General features: G+C 36.7%; 1 protein-coding gene across 2 annotated transcripts in view; it reads right to left on the bottom strand.

The window, feature by feature from the left end:
* The window catches only part of cpne5a (copine Va), an 84,754-nt gene that overhangs the window by 28,939 nt on the left and 32,894 nt on the right, over positions 1-22,921 (bottom strand). For both annotated transcript variants that reach the window (XM_065246991.2, XM_065246992.2), the window contains 3 exons: positions 10,943-11,006; positions 3,237-3,340; positions 2,963-3,067 (listed from right to left, as the gene is read on the bottom strand). In XM_065246991.2, coding sequence (XP_065103063.1) covers positions 2,963-3,067; positions 3,237-3,340; positions 10,943-11,006 — 273 coding nt within the window. The remainder of the gene's footprint in view (positions 1-2,962; positions 3,068-3,236; positions 3,341-10,942; positions 11,007-22,921) is intronic.

Below are 22,921 nucleotides of genomic sequence, written 5' to 3'. Positions count from 1 at the left end.
TGAAACATCCCTTATAAGACATTTTGGAGTACATAAAGGATTTTTTTACTCTCAAAGGCATTAATCAAATGCTAAAGGCATAAAAACATCTTATGACTTGATGAGATGCAAAACTCAGAACACTGAGCCTCCATTAAGAAACTCCATAGAGAAGATTGAGAAGCCCTCCATCTGTCGCCTTCAGCAGAAGCAAAGCAGAATGGTGCAAGACAGCAGATGTAGCAGATGCACCAAGGTTCACATGGCCCAAATCCAAGAATATGTTGAACGTGAACCTTCTTCCTAAATCTTGACTATCAATTCTTAGATTCCCCGTAGACGGGTCATGCAACCCCTCCAGCAAAATCCATACATTTATTAACAAGTCTCTGTTTCAATGCTAAACATATCTCCTCCGTGGAACATTCTACCCTGTAAACAACCTCAAAACTTTCAACCAACCTCTCAGGGAAACATCAGAAAACCTGTAAGTATTTACCCTTGTAAACTCTGAGCTGTTTACCTCAGGAGTTTGGATGATTGGCAGCGTTAAGCGTCATGTCTGTCTCTTCCCAAAATCACAGAAAGACAAAGATCAGTTTTGACACTACAAGCAAAGAATGGCTTCCCTACACATCAGTCAAACCAAATTTGCTCTCATTTGTTTGAGATCCCTCGAGGAGCTCCGCCCACATAACAGATGCCAAAACAACAGGACACACAGCCATGAGATCAATCACAACAAATGAAGCAGAAAAACAACTGAAATTATATTAAATTATTACAATTTAAACCATTATATGTGATGCTGACTTGGACCTTAAGTAATATGATTTGCATCTGAATCTGTTATTACGGACATGAATCTTTAAAAAAAAAATCCGACTGGAATATAAATGTCCCTATCCACTGGCATCTGTAGCTGGAAATAATTATCAGAGCACCAGAACAGCTGGAGTTTATCTTTCTTATTTTTTATATCACTTTTGCTTTCTCTCACAAATACACAAACACACACAGGATCAGAGTCCAGATGGGCCCTGAATGACAGGAGGTTCTGTTTTGTGTGTTCTGATTTGCTGTGACAGCTCTGAGACAACACACGGCTGCCACTGCTTTACCTGGGTCATGAAAACTATATAGATGCTCGCACATACACCAAATTTAACATTACCACTGACTTACAAACTGGAAAACGTTTTTGCCTATGGAGGACAATAAAGAAAAAGTGTAACGCATCATTCTGTCTGAATTCTGTCCGAATCAGTCTGAGGGATTACTAAACTAACATCCCATTAAAGGGACACTCCACTTTTTTTGAAAATATGCTCATTTTCCAGCTCCCCTAGAGTTAAATATTTGATTTTTACCATTTTGATATCCATTCAGCTGATCTCTGGGTCTGGCGCTACTACGTTTAGCATAGTTAAGCATAATCCATTTAATCTGATTAGACCATTAGCATTGGGCTAAAAAAAACAAAGAGTTTCAATATTTTTCCTATTTAAAACTTGACTCTACTGTAATTATATTGTGTACTAAGACCAACAGAAAATTTAAAAGTTACTTTCAATGGCTGGGGACTATTTGCGGGCAGTGCGTAATATCACTACGCCTCCTGCAGCCATGTTACATCAAAAGTCCTTGATTATTACGCCAAAATGAAAGTATAGACCTAACCATATCTGCCTAGAATATTGCAACTTTTAATTTCCGTCTGTTTTTGTACACGATGTAACTACAGAAGAGTCAAGTTTTAAATAGGAAAAATAACGAAACACTTTGGTTATTTTTTAGTGCGATGCTAATGGTCTAATCAGATTCAATGGATTGTGCTAAGCTATGCTAAAAGTGTTAGCGCCAGACCCGGAGATCAGCTGAATGGATTTCAAAACGGTAAGAATCAAATGTCAAATCTACGGGAGCTGGAAAATAAGTATATTTTCAAAAAAACTGGAGTGTCCCTTTAATGTGTAGAAGTCTTAGGCCAACTTGCCACAATTAAATTTGTTACATTTGCAATGGACAATGATCAAGGTCTAATTATTTCTCTGTCTCTTTATTAGAATACAACCAGAAAATACAGGAAATGTGTATGCAAAAACAGATCAAATCAGCTTTTTATGTTTTATTTTTTATTGTGACCTCCCCTTTAAATTGAGCAACAGCAGGAACCTGTACTCTCTTTTAAACCTAAATGAAACCCAATTTCTAATCTAATGACTTTTCAGTCTCCTCAAAAGAGTTCAAGATGTGCTTAGTGCCCTTTATTCAATTTTGCATACACATTTTCTGTTTGTATGTCAATAATGAGACCTGGAAAATATACATGGATTATCATTAAACTCATTTTGAAACAATAAAGCAGGTCGTGCACTAAAACGTTTGCACAGTGTACACTCTAAAAAAACAAACGGTGCTATATAGCACCAAAACTGTTGATTTGAATCGTAACCATAGAAGAACCGTTTTTAGTGCCATATAGCACCAGTGAAGCACCGGTGAAGCACCTGTGTAGAACCATATAGGGGCCATATAGCACCACTATAGCACCACATTTGGTTCTACATAGCACTATATGGTTCTACACAGGTGCTTCACCGGTGCTATATGGCACTAAAAACGGTTCTTCTATGATTACGAGCAAAGAACCACTTTTGGTGCTATATAGCACCGTTTGTTTTTAGAGTGTATATCTGCAGAACGAAAGTAATGTCTACTTCAGAGCAGCGCTAAGCGGTGTAGTTCAGGGCTGTCAGTGATCAAATACTGCTGATGCAGTAAATATCAGCAGGCTGATCTCAATGTGTGACAGAATGAAAGAGTACTAAAACATGATGCATCTCTACACACATACACTAACACCTCACCACTGTGTGTTATCATCAGAAATACTCAATTCACAGTGTGTTTGTAATGCTTGTGATGCATTTGCATGCAAATGTATGCTACTGTATGAAATGTACTTTATATGTGCGTGTACCTTTCATAGTCTCCATTGCAGAGTGCTCTGACAGGAATGGTGATTGGTTGCCACACAGGGTTCAGCGTATTTTTTACTACCTCTGTTTTATGGCAGATAGTAAACCTTAGCACAACACAAATATGTGAAAGTCAAAGAAAGAATTGCAAATTACATCATTCTGTTTTGCTTAATCACACATCGTACCATTGCTTCTAAATGAAAAAGTTTGCATATTATAATGCTTTTCTGTTCAAAAAGTTCTGCATACTGGTGAGAGCGACAGGTAACTCACGTTCCATCTTCATTACTTCTGTAGAAAACCATGAACGGATCAGAGCGGCCAAAGAAGTCTTTCTTATCCAGTTTATGTGCACAGAATTGCATTGTTGCACAGTCCTGTGGTGGACAGAGAAAGAAAGAAAGAAAGAAAGAAAGAAAGAAAGAAAGAAAGAAAGAAAGAAAGAAAGAAAGAAAGAAAGAAAGAAAGAAAGAAAGAAAGAAAGAAAGAAAGAAAGAAAGAAAGAAAGAAAGAGAAGGGGAAATGGAAAGTAAGCTGTAGAACAGCTTTTTACACTGCTTTTTTTCACGCTGCTTTTGCCTGGACAGCCTGGATGGACGAAGAGACTCTAAAGCCCCAGGCAGTTTATAGCCTAGTACGCACAGCATACACACAGTTTACAAAGCAATGCGGTTCAGACAGCTCCATTTATGCATCATGATCCCTCATGAAGCAAGTTTAAAGGGAAATCAACTCTATTTGCCTAAGATAAAATATTCCACCATCTCACAAATACCAGTGGTTCTGACTGTGGCTTATTTTTTATCACCTAAGAAATCTTCATTAAATCAGAATATTTCACATAATTACCATTGTAATTTTTACATTGTGATGGCCGTATTTTGCCTCCCCTTTTCAATCACTCAATGGTAGATCGTCAACCTGAGCTGTGTGTTTTTTCAATAGTGCCTGGAGCAGCAGGGCAGGTAAAACATTAACCTCTTGCTGCTTCAAGTTAATGCTTTAATTTTCCTGGGCCTTGTTAAAAAGCAGGGCATAGTTTCTTTTGCTGATAGTGTGAATTATATTTAAATAATTATTTTATTATTAATGTTATCTAATTTAATTTCTCTAAAACATTATAATTTACATTTATGCATTTGGTAAATGCTTTTGTCCAAAACGACTAATGCCGACTTCAGACTGCATGATTTTCAAAGTAGTCGGGTCACAGATCTTTTCACACTGCGTGACTATTTGGGGTAGCATTCAGTTGCGGCTGTATTCAGACTGCATGATGGATTGGCGACAGGGGGTTTTACACCGCATGACTTTACCATAGGAAGAATCGCCGACAACTTTGTCCTGGTCTGCAAACTACGTCTCACCAGTGTTGGGGAAAGTTACTTCTAAAAGTAATGCATTACAATTAGGGATGCACCGAAATGAAAATTCTTGGCCGAAACCGAAAACCGAAAAAGAAGAAAACCAAGGCCGAAAAACCGAAAACGAGACACCGAAAGAAATTATTATGCCAATTATTAGTACAATTGCATTCATGGCTATCACTGTGTACTAACTTTACTAGGGGTGTCTGACGGATAAAAACTCACAGTTCGGATCACATTACAGCTTTTGAGGCACAGAGCAGATTCTTTTTCAGATCAGCAAAAAGCAGGTGGGAAAAATCTAATAAACAATAAAGAAATTGCAAACATTTATAAAAAAGAACAAAGTTGTACATTAATAAGGTCTGAAATTAGCATTAGGTACAGAAATCAAATTAAATGAATCATAACACAATAAAATAAATATATTATTATTTTTAGAGATATTTCTCTCTTTGTCATGGGTTGTTTGATTAACATTAATGACACAGACTTAAGTAGGTTAATCTGACTGTAATCTATACATACACTTAAGACATTAACAAATGTTTTTATTGGAAAAAGAATACTGTGGAGATAATTTTTTTATATGTGCCTTGTCAATAACAGAGAGATTTTATGTTTGCTTGTAAACGCGTTTCTCTCGTATGTGCACTATTAAGGGCACTTAAACGCGCGCACACACAGAGACAGAGGGTGAATCCCAAACAGCGCAACAGTCGCTCCACATAAAACTTTACGTTGTGTTTCGTTGCTTAATTAGTGCGACTCTCTCTAAAGTTTACACATCAAGACATGCTTAATCTTTGCAGACGCGTGCAAATAGCTCGACCGTGAGTGAAACCTGCTTGAGCACGAAGGGGAGGGGTGTGTGACGACTGATCACCAGGAGTGAAACCCAAGCGCTAGCGCACAGATGGGAGGGGCCCGGTTGACATTCATTTTCGGTTGACATTTTCTGCTGGATTTTTATTTCAGTCCGAAACCGATAATGCCATTTTCGACCGAAATTTTTGGCGACCGAAATTTCGGTGCACCCCTATTTACAATATTAAGTTACTCCCTTAAAAAGTAACTAATTGCGTTACATAGTTACTTTTCATAGCAAGTAATGCTTACGTTACTTTTAAGTTACTTTTTCATTACTTTTTCTTACTTGGCTGAGGCTTGATCTCTTTCAGGCCTTGCAGGTGTTTTTATGATCGCAAAAATGTCAAGCTCTGGCCTGCCATCTCAAACTGTTCCCGCTCAGGCTGACGTTAATATGTTCAGTTTAATTCAGTAGATTATTTTATTTTTAAATCAAATTAATTTAACAGAAAATTAATTTGCATTACTTTTTTTAAAAAGTAACTCAAATATTAATGTTTAGATTTATTAATTAATGCGTTACTTTACTCGTTACTTCAGAAAAGTAATATTATTACGTAATGCGCGTTACATGTAATGCGTTACCCCCAACACTGCATCTCACAACCAAACGCACACGAGAGAAGTAACAGGAGTTCTCACGTGAGAAACGGATTATTATTAAAAATGGTAGCCTGCAAGAAGCTTACCGTACAAATTGCATGTGCGCTCATTTGCAGCAGAAAAACTAAATAAAGATTATGCAGGAGAAAATGGTTGGGGAGACTCCTCCCCGAACTTCCAGCTGCCCTGTACGTTGCTCTCTCATTGGCTGTAGGTCATCGCCAATGTTATTTCCAGTCAAAACACATTTCACACGGCACGATTTTGAATCTCACGGGTGTTGGCGACTCGTTGACGATTCTCTCAGATCGCGTTTTTGATAATTCACACTGTGTGACTGTCACTCGGGTGCACGAGCATCGATTTGCTTGTGATTTCAGGCATTTGTCTGCGATTTCTCAAAACCTGTCGGCGAGTCAAAATCAGGGCTAAAATCGTGCAGTCTAAACTCGGCATTACAGAGCATTAAAGGGAAACATTTATGTGCGTTCCCTGGGGATCAAATAATTTGCACTGCTACTTTTAAGGACCAGAAATAGAAAAAAACTGTTTATAACCAAATGGTTGCCATTTGCAAACAACACTTCCATAGCTGGCACACTACGAACCAATTAGCTGCTAAACACCATCTTGCATCAAGAGTGCCAGTCGCAATGATGAAATTTAGACTGAAGTAAAGAATGAAGAGTGAGTTGGAGAGAATAAAAAATAGACAATTTATCACCAAGTCTGTAAAAAGATCTAACATAGTGAAAAGAACATTCTGTTAAAATGAAATGATCTATTTCATATTGACAGAGTAAGGTCATGTCAAAGATTGAAATCAAACTTTTATAAGACTGGATTTCACCGACATGGTCACATTTCTAAAGTATCCTGCTGTCCAATGTGTTGTTACACTGCACACTGCAGTAATGACTGACATCAGTCTAATCCTGCTTGCTGTGGGCTTTTTCGGCTAAGGGGCGTGATTAACACAATGGAGACCACAGTCATTAGAGTTAATGGTATGATGTGGGGTCTCAGTGGTATGAGGAGGTGATTAGTTTTAATGATATGGCCACTGATGAATATGAAGGGAGAATAGCCAGTGGGTTTCTCTTGCTCTGGAGACCATTCACCACATATTTAATGGTGAAATGGCCCGCTTTCATTAGAATACATTTGCTTGACTTTTTTCCTGACAGAAGCTGAAACTGTATGTTTGAAGGACTTGGAGTATGAACAATCTGGACTCATAATGATTATAATCCCATCAATAGGAACTTAGTGGCAAGATTAATTTACAGTACTTTCAAATAATTTAAGAAGAGAAAAGCCATACGAGACCCATGCTAGTTTTGAAGCCTGCCTTTGCAAATTTAGAAATTTAGGAGTGACATGGCATGAGTGGCATGTCCCTTAAATGTTTCCTTCAGCAATAGTAAACCATTTAAATGACAGTCAGTCATAATGATTCACATCAAAGCTGAAGCTGTCTGCCTTTGGCAAAGTAAGTCTTTAGACTTTTATTATTTTGACTTTTACTTTTGTGGATTCGTCTGGTCATTGTAAGCAATTCCTAAAACGAAACAGACTTTTGATGATATTGACAATCTGCTGGCTTTTCTCCTTTTCTTATAGCTGTTCTACGCATGTACCTGATCAAAACCAAGGCTTTCATAACATCTCGTAAAATCTTTTGATGTACCTTATTCACCCATGCAATACATTTATCAAGCAGATGTACTTATATACAGTATTATCCTCACAGAGGGAAAAGACTTTTGAGCATTTGAAATGAGCATGAGTGAGCCAGCGTGTATGTGCAATTTACTGCTCAAATGAGCAATCCTTTGAGAGTTTGTGTTTGTTTGAACCTCTAGCCAATGTAACATAGCCATTTACAATCCAGAAAGGCAGTAATTTACTCTGTGCTGCTATTTCAGCCCTTTAATAAGTACTATCACTGGTGACAGTGTAAATTTTACTAGACAGATAGAAAAATGGTAAATTGCCATCCTGATATATTCTGGAGAGAATTAAAGAGAAACCCAGTCGGGAACGAAAGACAACATCTGTATACTGCGATGTCTTCATAAATATGTGCCCCTGGACCTCAAAACCTTAAAGGTTTAGTCAATTTTCTTAAAAAAAAATCCAGATAATTTACTCACCACCAAGTCATCTAAAATGTTGATATCTTTCTTTGTTCAGTCAAGAAGAAATTATGTTTTTTGAGGAAAAAATTCCAGGATTTTTCTCATTTTAATGGACTTTAATGGACCCCAATACCTAACAGTTTTAATGTAGTTTAAAATTGCAGTTTCAAAAAGAACTCTAAACAATCTGAAACGAGGCATAAGGGTCTTATCTAGCAAAATGATTGTCATTATTTTGTCAAATAAAAAATATGCACTTTTAAACCACAACTTCTCGTCTTCCTGTGACGCGCCAGCGTGACCTCACGTAATACGTCATCACATCAAGAGTTCACAGAAGATGTATCGAAACTATGCCCCAGTGTTTACAAGTGTGGAGAAAAATGGCCGTTCCGACGTTGTTGTATGTCGAATGATACTAATTAATGTCTTTGTGTCAGTTTATGGTTTGAAATGATCCACAAATGTGCATTTCATAAATGTAACACGTGACCTTTAGACGTCATTAGGCAAATACGTGAGGTCGCGCTGGCTCATCACACAACTGGAGGAAGAAGACAAGTTGTGGATTAAAAGTGCATATTTTTTATTTTTCTTGCTAAAAATGAAAATCGCTAGATAAGACCCTTATGCCTCTTTTGGGATCGTTTAGAGTCCTTCGAAGCTGCGTTAAAACTGCAATATTAAACTGCAATCAAACTGTTAAGTTTTGGGGTCCATTAAAGTCCAATAAAATGAGAAAAATCCTGTAATGTTTTCCTCAAAAAACATAATTTCTTCTCGACAGAACAAAGAAAGACATCAACATTTTGGATGACATGGTGGTAAGTGAATTATCTGGATTTTTTTACGTAAATTGACTAATCCTTTAAGTAGCACATGTATATTTGTAGCAGTAGCCAAAAATACATTGTATGGGTCAAAATTATCGATAATTTATATTTATTTATTTTTATGCCAAAAATCATTAGGATATTAAGTAAAGATCATGTTCCATGAAGATATTTCATAAATTTCCTACCGTAAAAATATCAAAACATTTATTTTTGTGAAAGCATGAAGTGCTAAGGACTTCATTTGGACAACTTTAAAGGCAATTGTCTGAATATTAAAAAAAAATTTGCACCCTTAGACTCCAGATTTTCAATCCTAACAACCATACATCAATGAAAAGCTTATTTATTCCTCTTTCAGATGATGTAAAATCTCAATTTCAAAAAAATCTGTTTTTGTGGTCCAAGGTCACATACACACATGTACAAATTATACTTATGAGCAAGTTCAATTAACCGGCCACAGAATCAAAGTTATTGAGTCACGATTGTAATATTTATACATAATTAAATTAGTATAATGAGTCATTCACTGATTAATCACAGTGAATCAGTCTGAGGGATTACTAAACTAACATCCCTTTAAAGGGACATTCCACTTTTTTAAAATATGCCCATTTTCCAGCTCCCCTAGAGTTAAACATTTGATTCTTATCATTTGGAATCCATTCAGCTGATCTCCGGGTCTGGCGTTAGCACTTTTAGCATAGCTTAGCACAATCCATATACTCTCAAACTGGCGTAATAATCAAGAACATTGCTGCTGTAACATGGCTGCAGCAGGCGTAGTGATATTACGCAGGGCCCGAAAATAGTCCCCTGCTATTGAAAGTAACCAAGGGGACTATTTTCGGGCAGTGCGTAATATCACGACTCCTGCTGCAGCCATGTTTACTCTAGGGGGGCTGGAAAATTAGCATTTTTTCAAAAAAGTGGAATGTCCCTTTAACTTACTAAAATTGCTTAAAAGGTCTGTCAGGTCTGTCTAAAAACAAAAATTGTGCATGTGAACCAAATTTTAAATGTCACTAAAAACAAAACCATTAAACTATGAAATAAATCTTGCATGGTCTATCATGAACAAGTGCAGAAGACTTCCACATAAGGTTTATTCCAGTGCTCTTAATTTGCATTTTAATGCTTGTCATTTTCGCAAGCCATCTCTTGCATTTATAAGAAGCCTCTTATCACATCCATCCAGTGCTATTCACTGTGACTTACATGGATTCTTATATCCACCAGCAATCGAGACAGACACGCCAGAACTAATTTAAAATGCATAATCTGAATATGAAATGCTGGATAACATGACTCTGTCAAGTTAGTTTGACCAGTGTGGTGTTCTTAACACAAGTGATCAATGCAGGACTTCTAACAAGAAACGTGTCCAAACACCTGTTGCTTTTGAAGACATCCCAGGATTTAAACTAATCCTTGAGCAAGCAAATCTTTGAAGTGGACTTCAGAGACGCTGGCATGTTTGCGTCCAAAAAAATCTTTATCTCACTCTAAGAACTCAGCTTTTCTTTACTTTTTGTAACTGTGACATTAGTTGCTACAACAACTGTGTACCGGATGCTTATGAAAAACCTTGTTGATGAATCCATAACCCTTTGATTCAGAGTTAGGTTTCAAAATACAGATAGTATGTACTCTTGGTGAGAACAAATGAAGACACACACACGCTTTGTACATGTTCAAAAATATCTCACAGCACCCAGTAGGCAATAACGCTGTAATGTTTGTCTTTAAAGCCCGACTGCTGCTCAATCAGCATGGAGTCTGGTTTTCATTTAGTTTATGGCACAAAGAAATGCCTATAAAAGGCTGTTAATAATTCCTATTACCATTATTAACTGCACACTACAAATACATCTCATAATGTATCCCTGTCTACTATCTTATTATACTATTAATTCCTCTGGTGGAGGGTTGGGCAAATGGGGAAAGAATATCAATATCTGTCAGCAAAATGTAAATGAAGGTTTTAAAATATATCTTTGGTTTTCAAATGGTTATTGAAGTTTTTTCCCATCTGTGAAGATAACTTTTCATATTTACAAATCATTTCTGGTATAATGTATTCTGCAGTTCGACAGTGAGTGGTTTGATCTTAAAAAAAATTTACTTTCTAATCAAGAATTAAATAAAAACTGCTTACTTACCCTACAGTTTCCTAGTTCCTCCGCAGTGAGAATAATTTTACCACAGTTCTTCCCAGGTATACCACTACAAGAATAACACAAACACACGTATAGTGCATTAATACTCCATGTTAGGGCAGGGGAGGAATAAATAAAAAAACATAACAACAACAAGCATATAATTAAAGATGATAGAACAAAGGAAGTCAAAAGAATCCAACATGGGAGTTACTAAGGAGCTTAAAATTATGCATTTGTGTTGATGAAAACTGGATACCACAGTTCAGATCAATGTTTTGCCTAATAACATACAAAACAGAGTGCAGACTATGAAGGATATTAGCTTTCAATCTTCTGCAAAGGCTTTCCACTAGATGTTGATACATGGCTGTGGGGATTTGTTTTCAACACTAGAACATCAAACTGTTTATGGACTTTGCTCCATGCACAAAGACTATGTGAAGCTGGAAAATAACTTGTACATCCCTTATTCCCAAAGATTTTAGACAGCCTGATCTCACAAACTTTCATGTTATAGTCAAAGAATATTTTGCTCATTTATCTGTTTCATTGTCACGAATCTCCGCATTGTTCTGTGTCCGTATCACAGACTTTCTTTTCTGTGTCAGTTTCACGTACTGGTTACTCAAATGTTTTTCCTATTTTCTTAACATTGTTGCTTAGGTTTGGGTTTGAATTACTTTCTGTTACATAAAATGACATCCTAACCCCAACTCTAACCCTAACACCAGACAACAATTGTTTAAAAATCAGGAAAAAATAGTATAAACCAATAGTTAAAGTGACATCCTAATCCAAACCCCAAATCTAACCCCAAGCGACAATGATTTAAAAATAGGAAAAACAACTGAGTAACCAATAGGTAAAAGACACGGAAAAGAAAGTCTGTGATACGGACACGAAAAAAGCCGGAGATCTGTGATAATGACACGGATAAATGACCAAAATATTCTGTGACTATAAGACAGAAGTTTGTGAGATCAGGTTGCATTTGATTACCTGAATTTATACCTTTTTATTCATCTGAAATAGCTTCACCAGTTAATAAAAGTGTTAATTCATTCAGAAGTATTTCATTTCAGTTATCCCTTTTGAGCATAAACCATGTCCATTTTACCAAAGAAGCAGAATCGGATACATTGGTTATATATTCATCTGTGTTACTGCTTATCTTTACCCCTAAGCTATTAGACAACACTTAAATTAAACCTACTGTGTTCTGTCTGACTGTATTTCATAAATAAAGAACCAAAAATATAAATATTTTGTCATAGTGTAGTCAGTGGGCAATGCTTCAATATTTAGTACAAACATGCATTCAGCAACCTGAGTTCAATGTTCGATTCCAGACTTTAGGTCCTGTGCTGACTCCGTTCACCCCTGTACTTTTCTGTCCTTTTTCCAACATACTGTTGGCAAAAAATGCCCCAAAATACCTGAACAAAATCTTCTTGTGTGGCAAGATTTACAGCCAAACAGATTCTTGGATTACATTTTTGGACATACAGTAAATCCATAACAAGTAAACAGTGTTAAGCGACAGAAGCCAACTCATTTTCTGTGGGTCAGACCCAGAAGGCTAGCAAATTAGTGTTTTTGGAGACGTTTAGTTTATACATGCCAAAAAGATGAAAAATATAAAAACAACACTGTAAAAAAATTCTGTAGAAATTTGCAGCTGGGTTGCCGGTAGCTTACCGTAGATTTAAATTTATGTTATTACTGGCAACATTTTGTTCAAAGTTAAATGAACATTAAACATTTACAAGTCTTTGTCTTTACAGAATAAAACTAGAAAAACAGCATCAATCAAAACATTCTGGGAAACAAAATCTGAACCAAAAACAGAAAAAGTTTGATTATGATTTCTGGTTCCCAGAATGCTTCGCATGAGGCTGTTATTGTATAGTTTTATTCTGTAAAGATAAAGACTTGTAAATAATTAAAATTTATTCAACTTTGAACAAACTCTTGCCAGTAAATAACATAAATTTAAATCTACGGTAAGTTACCAGCAACCCAGCTGCAATAACATTGTAATTTCTACTGATTTTTTTTACAGTGAAAGATTAAGTTAAAAAATGATAAAAGCTTTAGAACCAGACAGTTTGTAAAAATTGTAGACAGTAGCTTTATTACTTCATTTGAAGAAATTTCAAACGTACAACTGTGGAAACACAGCCTGCTGTGAACAGGTCCCAGATCTAGAGCTTTATCAGGGGTGGTCTCTGTCAGATATATGAATGCATTAATAACTGAGAACAAGCTAAATTTCACTAAAGTTGAGAACAAAATTATGCATGTCATGACAGCATTATTAAAAAATAATCGGTTGCAGACACACCAATGGGCCGACAATTGTAAGGCAGTTGTATTTGTCTCAGTAGCAAAAACGCCATTCAAACCCGCCGCATTCATTCAGAGGCTGCTCTACGCACAATGCAATAGAAAGTCTGGAATGATGAAATTGTTTGAAATGGCATTTGAGTTTCTTATTACAACCCCCAGTGGTGTGCCAGTTTGTTTATTTGGAAAGTGGCTTTTAACACTCTGTGTTGGCCATGCTCTACAGAAGAGCAAAATCAATGGTGCTCACATCCCTCCATTCTGCATTCCCAATTGATTAGAGTCTGGTCAACACCAGAACCCCTTGGTGCCTTTACCAGGCTGTTTCAATCTTATTATCCAAACTTACCATTTACCTTTCATCTAAACTAAGAAAGCCATATTTGAAATGCATAGGGTCCACCCTGGAAAATGAGTCTTTCACAGATGTTTAAGTAAAGGTTTCTCAGTTGAGGAAAATGATAAACTTCCTCTTCACGTAGAAAATTTCAAGTGCAAATGAAAATGTAGAAGTTCGCCAAAAAGTGACATCTAAATATATAGGTCACACATGTACACTAAAGAATTGTTAACTAATACCATAAAGCAAGAGACCACAGATGCCATGATGTGACTTTGATGACAAAATACACGCTGGTTGTTTGATTTCTAAAGTTAAAGGGAAATTAAAAAAATATATATGCTCATTTTCCAGCTCCCCTAGAGTTAAACACTTGATTTTTACCGTTTTGGAATCCATTCAGCTGATCTTCGGGACTGGCGGTACTATTTTTAGCATAGCTTAGCATACTCCATTGAATTTGATTTGACCATTAGAATCGCGCAATGATATTACGCAGAAGCCGAAAATAGTCCCCTTAGTATCTTTCAATAGCAGGGGACTATTTTCGGGCAGTGCGTAATATCATTGCGCCTCCTGCAGCCATGTTACAGCAGCAAAGTCCATGATTATTACGCCAGAATGAGAGTATAGTTCCTAGCCATATCTGCCTATAAAATGGCAACTTTTAATTTTCCATCGGTCTTTGTAAACAATGTAACTACAAAAGAGTCAAGTTTTAAATAGGAAAAATATTGAAACTCTTTGGTTATTTTTTAGGGCAATGCTATTTTTTAGGGCTGACTAGCAGATTCAATGGATTATGCTAAGCTATGCTAAAAGTGGTACCGCCAGACCCAGAGATTGGCTGAATGGATTCCAAAACAGTAAAAAACAAATGTTTAACTCTAGGGAAGCTGGAAATTGAACATATTTACAAAAAAAGTGGAGTGTCCCTTTAAGAAAACATCATTTGGAGCTTAAAAAAATATAAAGCAAGGTTGGCACACAGAAGCTCCAAAAGTATTTTAAAAAAATGAATCAGTATCTCAAATAACGTGCACTGTAAAAAAAGTCCGTAAAAATTTCAATGTTATTGCAGCTGAGTTGCCGGTAATTTACCGTAGATTTACATTTATGTTATTTACTGGCAAGAGTTTGTTCAAAGTTAAATAAATTTTAAATATTAACAAGTCTTTATCTTTACAGAATAAAACTATACAAAAACAGCCTCATGCAAAGCATTCTGGGAACCAGAAATCATCATCAACCTTTTTCTGTTTTTTGCTTCAGATTTTGTTTCCCAGAATGTTTTGCTTGATGCTGTTTTTTAGTTTTACTCTGTAAAGACAAAGACTTGTAAATGTTAAATGTTCATTTAACTTTGAACAAAATGTTGCCAGTAAATAACATAAATTTAAATCTACGGTAAATTACCGGCAACTCAGCTGCAATTTTTACGGATTTTTTTTACAGTGTGACTTTTCGAACATGCAGGCTACTCAGACTTTATCAACTAAAAATTTCAGATGAAAAATAACAGCATAGGTATTAAATGACGAATTCTATCTTACAAGAATTCATAAAAATGTACGTTTTACGTTTTTACGTTTTAACATTGGCTAATTCGTATTAATTCATACGACTACATTGGTAAGTTTTGGTACGATTTGCCTTGACCCCTGTGACTTTGGGGTTAGGTGTGGGGATAGGGGTTCGGTTTTGTTGTTGTTTTCAGGAGAATCGTACGATTTTGCGAACTTCGTATGACTTGATACAAATTAGCCAACTCGTAAAATATGTACGTTTTCTTGTGAGATCAGACTGGAAATGATATGAGGTATGAAATGATAGGAGTAAATAGTAGGGCTGGGCAAAAAAATCGATTTTTCGATTAATCGTTTTTTTTTTACGTGGTCGATTCAGAATCGATTCTCAAAGAGCAGAATCGATTTTTTTCATCATATTTTTTCTGCAAACATTGAACGTAAGATTAACGTTAATCAAATTACTAGTCTTCTTCACTAGATGTCACCCTCTTTTTTGCCTTGCGCGATGTTTCCAAGGAGCCTGTCATTCTTTCATTCAGTGCTTAAAATGGCGGTTTAAGGGGGTTCATCAACGTTGATGCTACCTTCATATAAAAAGTAAGAGGAATGGAAGCATTTTAGATTTTGCAAGAGAGACAACAAGGTTAGTGTTGTGGCTTTTAATTTCTTTTTATTAATTACCCACTTGTAAACTTCTGTTTGTGAATCGAAATTGAATCGATCTGGAACAACTGAATCGATACCCAGCCCTAGTAAATAGTATAGAAAAACTATACTAGTAAAAAAGTATTGTGCATTGTTGCCTTGTACAATATTTGTGTGACTGCTTGTTTAATTTGTTTAATTCATAACTGCATCATATCTTATTATCACATTAATGTTTAAATAATGATGAAATTTTTGTGATAATTCAGTATCAGTTTTAGCCTAGAAATCTAGACGCACCCTAGCGGCCGCAAAATATATTTGCTGCCAGGGTTTAGTCTAGGCACTCACAATACACTTAACAGCTCCAAAAACCAAAATTTGGTCAGGCCAATCACATCGTGTGTAGCGTCTGTGGGGCGGGCTTAACATGATGACGACAGAGCTGCAACGGTTCCTACTTGAAAACAGAGAATGGCTGCTGCTGCTGGCGAACAGCTATCTTTTGAAGCGGCTTTGGCCGCGACTCTGGAGGACTTAGACTTATGTTTTTCTTTGAGAGAAGAGCAAATAAACCCTACTGAAGTCCTTTTTAAGCAAGAAAGATGTGTTTGGAGTTTTGCCGACTGGTTACGGTAACTACGTCACCTTCTTCGTTGCTCTGATCCGTCATAGCGCTATCCTATTGCGTGCAGAGGCATTTTGAGGGACAACCTTATATCCCGCCCCTTGCATTGAGCCGTTTGTGTGAAGAGTTGCCAGACCTTACATCTTGATGTAGGTCTGGCTAACCAGGCTATATCAGTTTGACATAAACCACTAACCAGGATTTGCCTAAGATTTCATCTGCATTTACAACATTGTACCTGCCAAAGAAAAACTCAATAATGTTGACGCAAGCAATAATAAGGATCTACAGTACACATAAGCATGGCAAAGGAGATCAAGGCATCCATTGCACTTAACTTTAAGACTGATATCAGCTCTCCAACCTTGCAACTGGAACTAATAGAGATTCTTAAGATCAATGGCACATCTCAAATCTACCTTTCAAGCCAAATGGCTTACGAATCAACATCACGCGTACGCAGCCCAACCAGTTCACTATGATCAAACAGTGCTTTAACAAAGTATGCACACAAACCCCGTCCTTAAGGAACAGGTGGAATATATTTACATACTGATCACAGATGAAAGAAAGTTGTGCAGAGAAAAAGAGTTAGGCAGTATTATGTTGAATATCTTGTGTCTTCGCTGCTCTCAATACAGCCTCTTCTTCATCCTCATGGCATCCATGGCTACATGCCGTCTCATTTCACATGGGCAGGCCTGATTTGATCAATTCATCCGAGAAAAAGAGGTGATTTATGGAGGTACTCGTCAACCTAACAAATTGCTCCGCACTTGCAGCTTGTGAGGCAATTTTACACGGTATATCAGAAACTATTCATCACTGTGTTGACAAAAGTCTGGGATTTACAATAAGAAGATTTCTCTTCACTTCAGCCCTAATGAGTCGCAGAATGTTGATACTGAAAAAAAGTGAGTCCTTTAAAAATGTCATTAATGTTTTTAAATGCAGCCTCTCATGATGCCTTGTATTGTTCAAATAAAATGATCTTGCATAACAAGGTTTAACGGTTACCAGAATTGTCATTAAAAACAGCAGGAAGTGTGGAACGCTGGGAGGTTTTTGCACGTTTCGTCATTAGGATGAAAAATTATGCTGGTATTTAAATAGACAGCAGGTTGACAGGTGGCAGCGGAAAAACAGAACAGAGGAGATTCCGGTGTGCCATGATTAGAAGAGTAAATGTGAGGAACAACACCAGAATGAGAAACAGAGAAAGATAGATTAAATATTCATGTCTTTCTTGGTATGCAAGCACGTATGTGTGTGTTAAGTAAGTAAATCAGCTGATCCTGGAACAGCCTGAACAGACATAAACAACTCTGTTTGGAAGTGATAAGGCGAACATTCACAGACCACTGGGCCGTTAGGAAAACTTACATTCATCTTTCAAACAAAGAGATTAAGGCAACGAGTTTATCCAGAATTATTTCAGGTGAAACTAAAACAAACAGATTGCAGAGGGCGAAAGCGACGGCTCGCTGCTTCTTTGCACCGACTGCATCACAGTCAGGCTGAATAACATAAAGCTCCAGAACTCCACAAGGGGTTGAAATAAGATTATAACTTAAATCCAATTGCTTTTCATACTTAGACAAGCATTCATAATCCTTAAATACGCCAGCGTTTGAATTAAGATCGGTGCGCCTTTTGCCACCACTTGTGGGATGAGGTTTTGGGTTTCAATGGTCTCAAAACTCAATAGGATCTGGTATGGCACAATAGCAAGAGATGATAAAGCCAAACAGACCAAAACTTTATCAGCAGATTATTGAAAAGAAAAATCAAAGCAACACACTCAGCTTTGTCGTACTAGCATAGTTCATAATTAATATGATACATCTAGGGTAAGCAACCGTATCTTCATCATAATGAGGAATCATTTTCTGCATCTAGAGCTACTTAAGAGGTATTACAGTTAGATCAGCTTCAAATGAACTATTGTTAATTTTTTTTTATGAATGCATGCTTGCAATTAAATCTTATTCGTGAAAACACATGGTGTATGGCAACAGCTTTAACATAATGATGAGAAAGCACGGAGTCTATTTTAAAATGTTAATCTAGCTGAGATCTGAAGAAACTAAGAAGAAAAGATGGCTATTAAATTAAACTGTTAAGTATGAAAAATACACTTTAAATAACAAAATTACATCAATGTTTTTAAAGAGGTGGTTCAATGGTATTTCATGCATTCTGACTTATTAACAGAGTTATAGAGTTCTTTCCTCATGCTAAACGTAGGCAAAGTGTCAAAAAAGCAGTTGTTACAGAGTATTTTTGTGCCGAATGCACTTCACCAGGGTTCGTACAAGTTTCGGAAAGTTGCAAACATCATATCACGCCACATAGCTTTGTGTAATTTCAAAACTCAACAATGGCACAAAAAAAGAAGTGTGTTTTTAGATGTAAAAAGAAGAAAGCCAGCCTTATGAAAACAATGGATATAGTTTATTATTCGGGGTAGCAGCGGAGTTTTGCGTGTGTGTTTGATGCACTGGATTTTCCCAACCGGGTCATGAGTTGCATAAGTAAGACTTCTGTCTTATGTTGGAAATAGGCGCGTGCATATTATATAATGACACGAACATAAGTTAAACAGTGTTGTATAGGATTGCATGACTCGTACTCACTCCTCCCGCGGTCTAACTCCTCCTTCTTCATTTTTTCGTACGTTATCGGAAAGATTCGGTAAAGCTAATATTTCTATTATAAATCTGATTAACCTAAAGACTCTTCGGAGATAGGATGTAATACTACTCTATACTGTAGGTACTGCAGATTAACATCAGAAATTCAGAAACAGCATGTGTTACGTGAGCTTTAACCACTTTAACTTTCAATCAGTTTTTCTCTCTCAAGTGATATATGAATAATTTTCTATACACGGTTTCAGCAACAACATAAACAGGCGGCTTTCGTGGTAAACACATAACTTTCGGTAAACTCTGCTAAGAATAAATAACAATAAAGTACTTTAAACGTAGTTTATTTATATAACAAGCAAAATAAACAACCCGTAGATTAACTAAAACATTTGATATTTTATAACCTTCACAAATACCTAGCGTTACCACACGTGCGTCCGATGAAACCCTCTATATTAGTTGATCCAAACTAAACTTGCCCAATTTTAAACACTTAACTTTGAATTTTCTATTGGAGTCAAGTTCAGGCCAGCTAAGATTCATTATTTCAGGTAACTTGGGAGAGAGAAAATAAGTGAATGTTTAAAAGTGGAACACAGTGGTGTGAAACTGTAAAATTTTGGGTTATTTTCAACATTTCACAGAAATGTTTATATTTTACCCAACAATGGGTTAAAACAACCCAGGGTAGGTTACATTACTACTCAACGGGTTTATATATTTTTTAAAATTTGTCTCATTTTTAGCAGTGCATGATTACGTGCTTTAAGTATACTAAACGCTCCTAAATCTAAAAAAGATAAAAAAAAATTATTTTGTAAATCATTGCTTTAACACTTCATAACTACCCCTCACCCAAATAATCAAAACAATAACGGTATTTTTTTTAAGCTCTCAACACTTTCAGTGTTTTCTTGACAATGGGATTCTGAAGTGTTTTCCCAGCGCTCATTATAATGTTTTATGTGACATAATGCATTTTCTTTCTGAAGCTATTTGACATTGCATTGTGACTGATGACATTCATATCTATAGCCTAATTCTGTTACCTCCTCTGTCTATAATCATATGCTGTTGTCTATTGTGGACTGTGCTTCAACAATGTGCCTATGTAGCGATGTCAGAGGTCTCTAAGTAGTGGTAAAATTGTTTTTTTCTGCTGAGTGTCAACCTAAGAAAGGTCACTGTAATGGCAACTTGCCTTTGATGGCAACCGCTATAGGTGAATAAGTCAACTAAAGTCAAAATAATAATGGGGGAATATCCATAAACTAAAAATTTGCTGCCAGTGCTGGAGGATTTTTTATGGTCTGTCTGCAATCTAAGAACTCAGCCGAGAGCAATCAATGTATACATTATGATAACAATTTCCTTTCATGAGCGACCCAAGCCAGGAGTGCTTCCGTAGATAAAACGGTAAATGCATTTCCTGTCCTTAGCTCTCCAAATGTGACCAAATGGCTTAAAATTTCATTCTTTGAAGGGCACCTATAAAAAAACACCTTTGGTATGAGTGTGTGTATTTGCATAATATGCAGTGGCTTAGATGATTGTAGACTCCTGTGCTATATGTGAATTCCAATTAAACTCATCCAAGATGATGGATTACCACTGACTTTAATTTAATCTGATTTATTAGATGTGACGTGCTTTGGGTCACTGTTTTCATTTACCATAGCTCTGAAATACAGGACTGCACTGTTTTTGTATGATTTTACAAGCAACATACATAACTCTTTCTGTGAAATCCAGGCTAAAATATCATACTCTGCAATAGTTATGAGATTAGGAGCATCTAAGTTTGATTTCAATCTTTGATTTCAATCTTTGATTTCACATTGATTTCTATCTGTGACAAGACCTCACTCAGTCAATATTAAAGATATTAATGTTATATTTTCATACAATGTTCTTTACATTACATAGGATTTTTATGTAGAAAACAGTAAATCCCTAAAACACAAGGGTTCTTAGTTTTAATCCGGCGAAGTAATCATTTTCACATTCAGCCACGTTGTTTGAATAGTAAATGCATTTGCACCCAATTTTGGGCCCATGGTCGTTGTGGTCTGAAAACGATGCATTTAGGCACATTGTTGGTGCGTTGCTATTTTGAGGCAACTAAAATAGACTATGAAAATTGGACATAAATGAGGACCGATTACGAGGCATTATAATGTGTAAAGAGCTGATTCACCAGTTACCTTGTAAGTATCCCAGATAGCAAAAAATATCCGCAGGACTTCTTTTTGCCGCCAGCCCTAAGCTGTCGGCTATAGGTGCGTCCCGCTGGCGGGGATGAAACGTTTGCCGCCGAATACGTCACTCCCCTTTCTTGCGATTTGCCGCTGGCATGCAGCCGGCGGACCGACTGCTTAATTTATGCAAAAGCACTACCGCCAGTGGTCCGCCGTCAGACCTGTTTGCGATTACGCCCTTATGACGCTTACTGCCTCCAGAGCACCGCCGGTGGTCCGCCGACTCATTGCTATCTGGGTAATTGAATGTTTTGCTATAAACAAATGCAAATATTGAAGAAATATTGAAAAGCCTGCTAAATTTACTTGCATGACTAAAAGAAAATGACCTTTAATGAGAACCAAAAGTTTTAATACAAAAAAGAACAATTTCAATACAAATAAAAACAGCGCAATAAATTGGTGGTATTCTTCCTCCGCTTAGTTTTTTAGTTTAAAAATGTTGACATCTAAATAGGGAATCGGCATGGCGTAAGTGCAACTGGCTTTTAAAGGGGATGAGAGATAAAACTTTCATTGGTTTATTGCACGTTATGCCCAAAACACACCCATTACTCATTACAAGAATAGGAACAACCCTTTTAGACTGTACCATTTTTCTTGTCGTTAAATTATGTGTCATTTTGTGTTGATTTTCTGTTCAAATAAGTAAAAGGGACAACACAAGATGTGTTAAAACAATGTGTTGTTCCAATAATAACGCATAGATAAGTCTAGTTAAGGACAACACATTAAATGTGTTATACTTAACTAGACACAAAATGTGTTGTGTTAACTCAACCATTTTGAGAGTGTACCAGGTAAAATAAACCAACTGCTCATTTTTACAGTGTATGCAAAACAAAGCCTTATGGCACTCCCACTTACCACAGAAATGTTTGAGCATCATCACGGCACATTTTTACAGTTTGATTTGTTCATTTTTTTCTGTGGCTTGCAGTACATTCCTGCACCCTTTTTGCTGCTGCACTTTAAAGTTCATAGTTTGTTCTGTCTCGTTACTATTTAAATTCAAAAGCCCCTTTTCTTCAGTAAAAAGCGCAAACAGCCTGCAGTCAGAAACACATGTGATGGTCCCACAAGAGTAGCACAACTAAGGCATAGAAAAGACTCCCTAGCCCATTTCTCTCTCTCTCTCTCTCTCTCTCTCTCTCTCTCTCTCTCTCTCTCTCTCTCTCTCTCTCTCTCTCTCTCTCTCTCTCTCTCTCTCTCTCTCTCTGCAGCCCAGCATCAGGCATTTTCAGAGTCAAAGCATACTTGTTCTGTTAAACCAGATATAAAGCGCAGGACCAATCCATCAGCATGGCATAATGGCCTAATGCCTCAGGCGAAAAGCATCAGGTCATTCACACTGAAAGTCAGGTGCCTGATGATTTTCGAGCATAAATGGATCTAGGATCTGACTGCTAACAGAAAATATTAAGTTGAACAATTTTTGGAGGCAAAAACTTTTTACTTTTCACCCACTCATTGGCCAGAAATGCCAATGGAGTACATTCAAAAGAATGTAGAAGAAGTGCATAACACCCCTGTCAAAAATTTGTAAGAATGTTTCATTATACATTCATACTTAAGAGCATCC

The sequence above is a fragment of the Paramisgurnus dabryanus genome, chromosome 11 (genome assembly GCF_030506205.2).
Source record: "Paramisgurnus dabryanus chromosome 11, PD_genome_1.1, whole genome shotgun sequence".
Taxonomy (NCBI): Eukaryota; Metazoa; Chordata; class Actinopteri; order Cypriniformes; family Cobitidae; genus Paramisgurnus; species Paramisgurnus dabryanus.
Note: the sequence above shows the minus strand (reverse complement) of the source record. Positions and strands in the feature narration are given on the sequence as shown.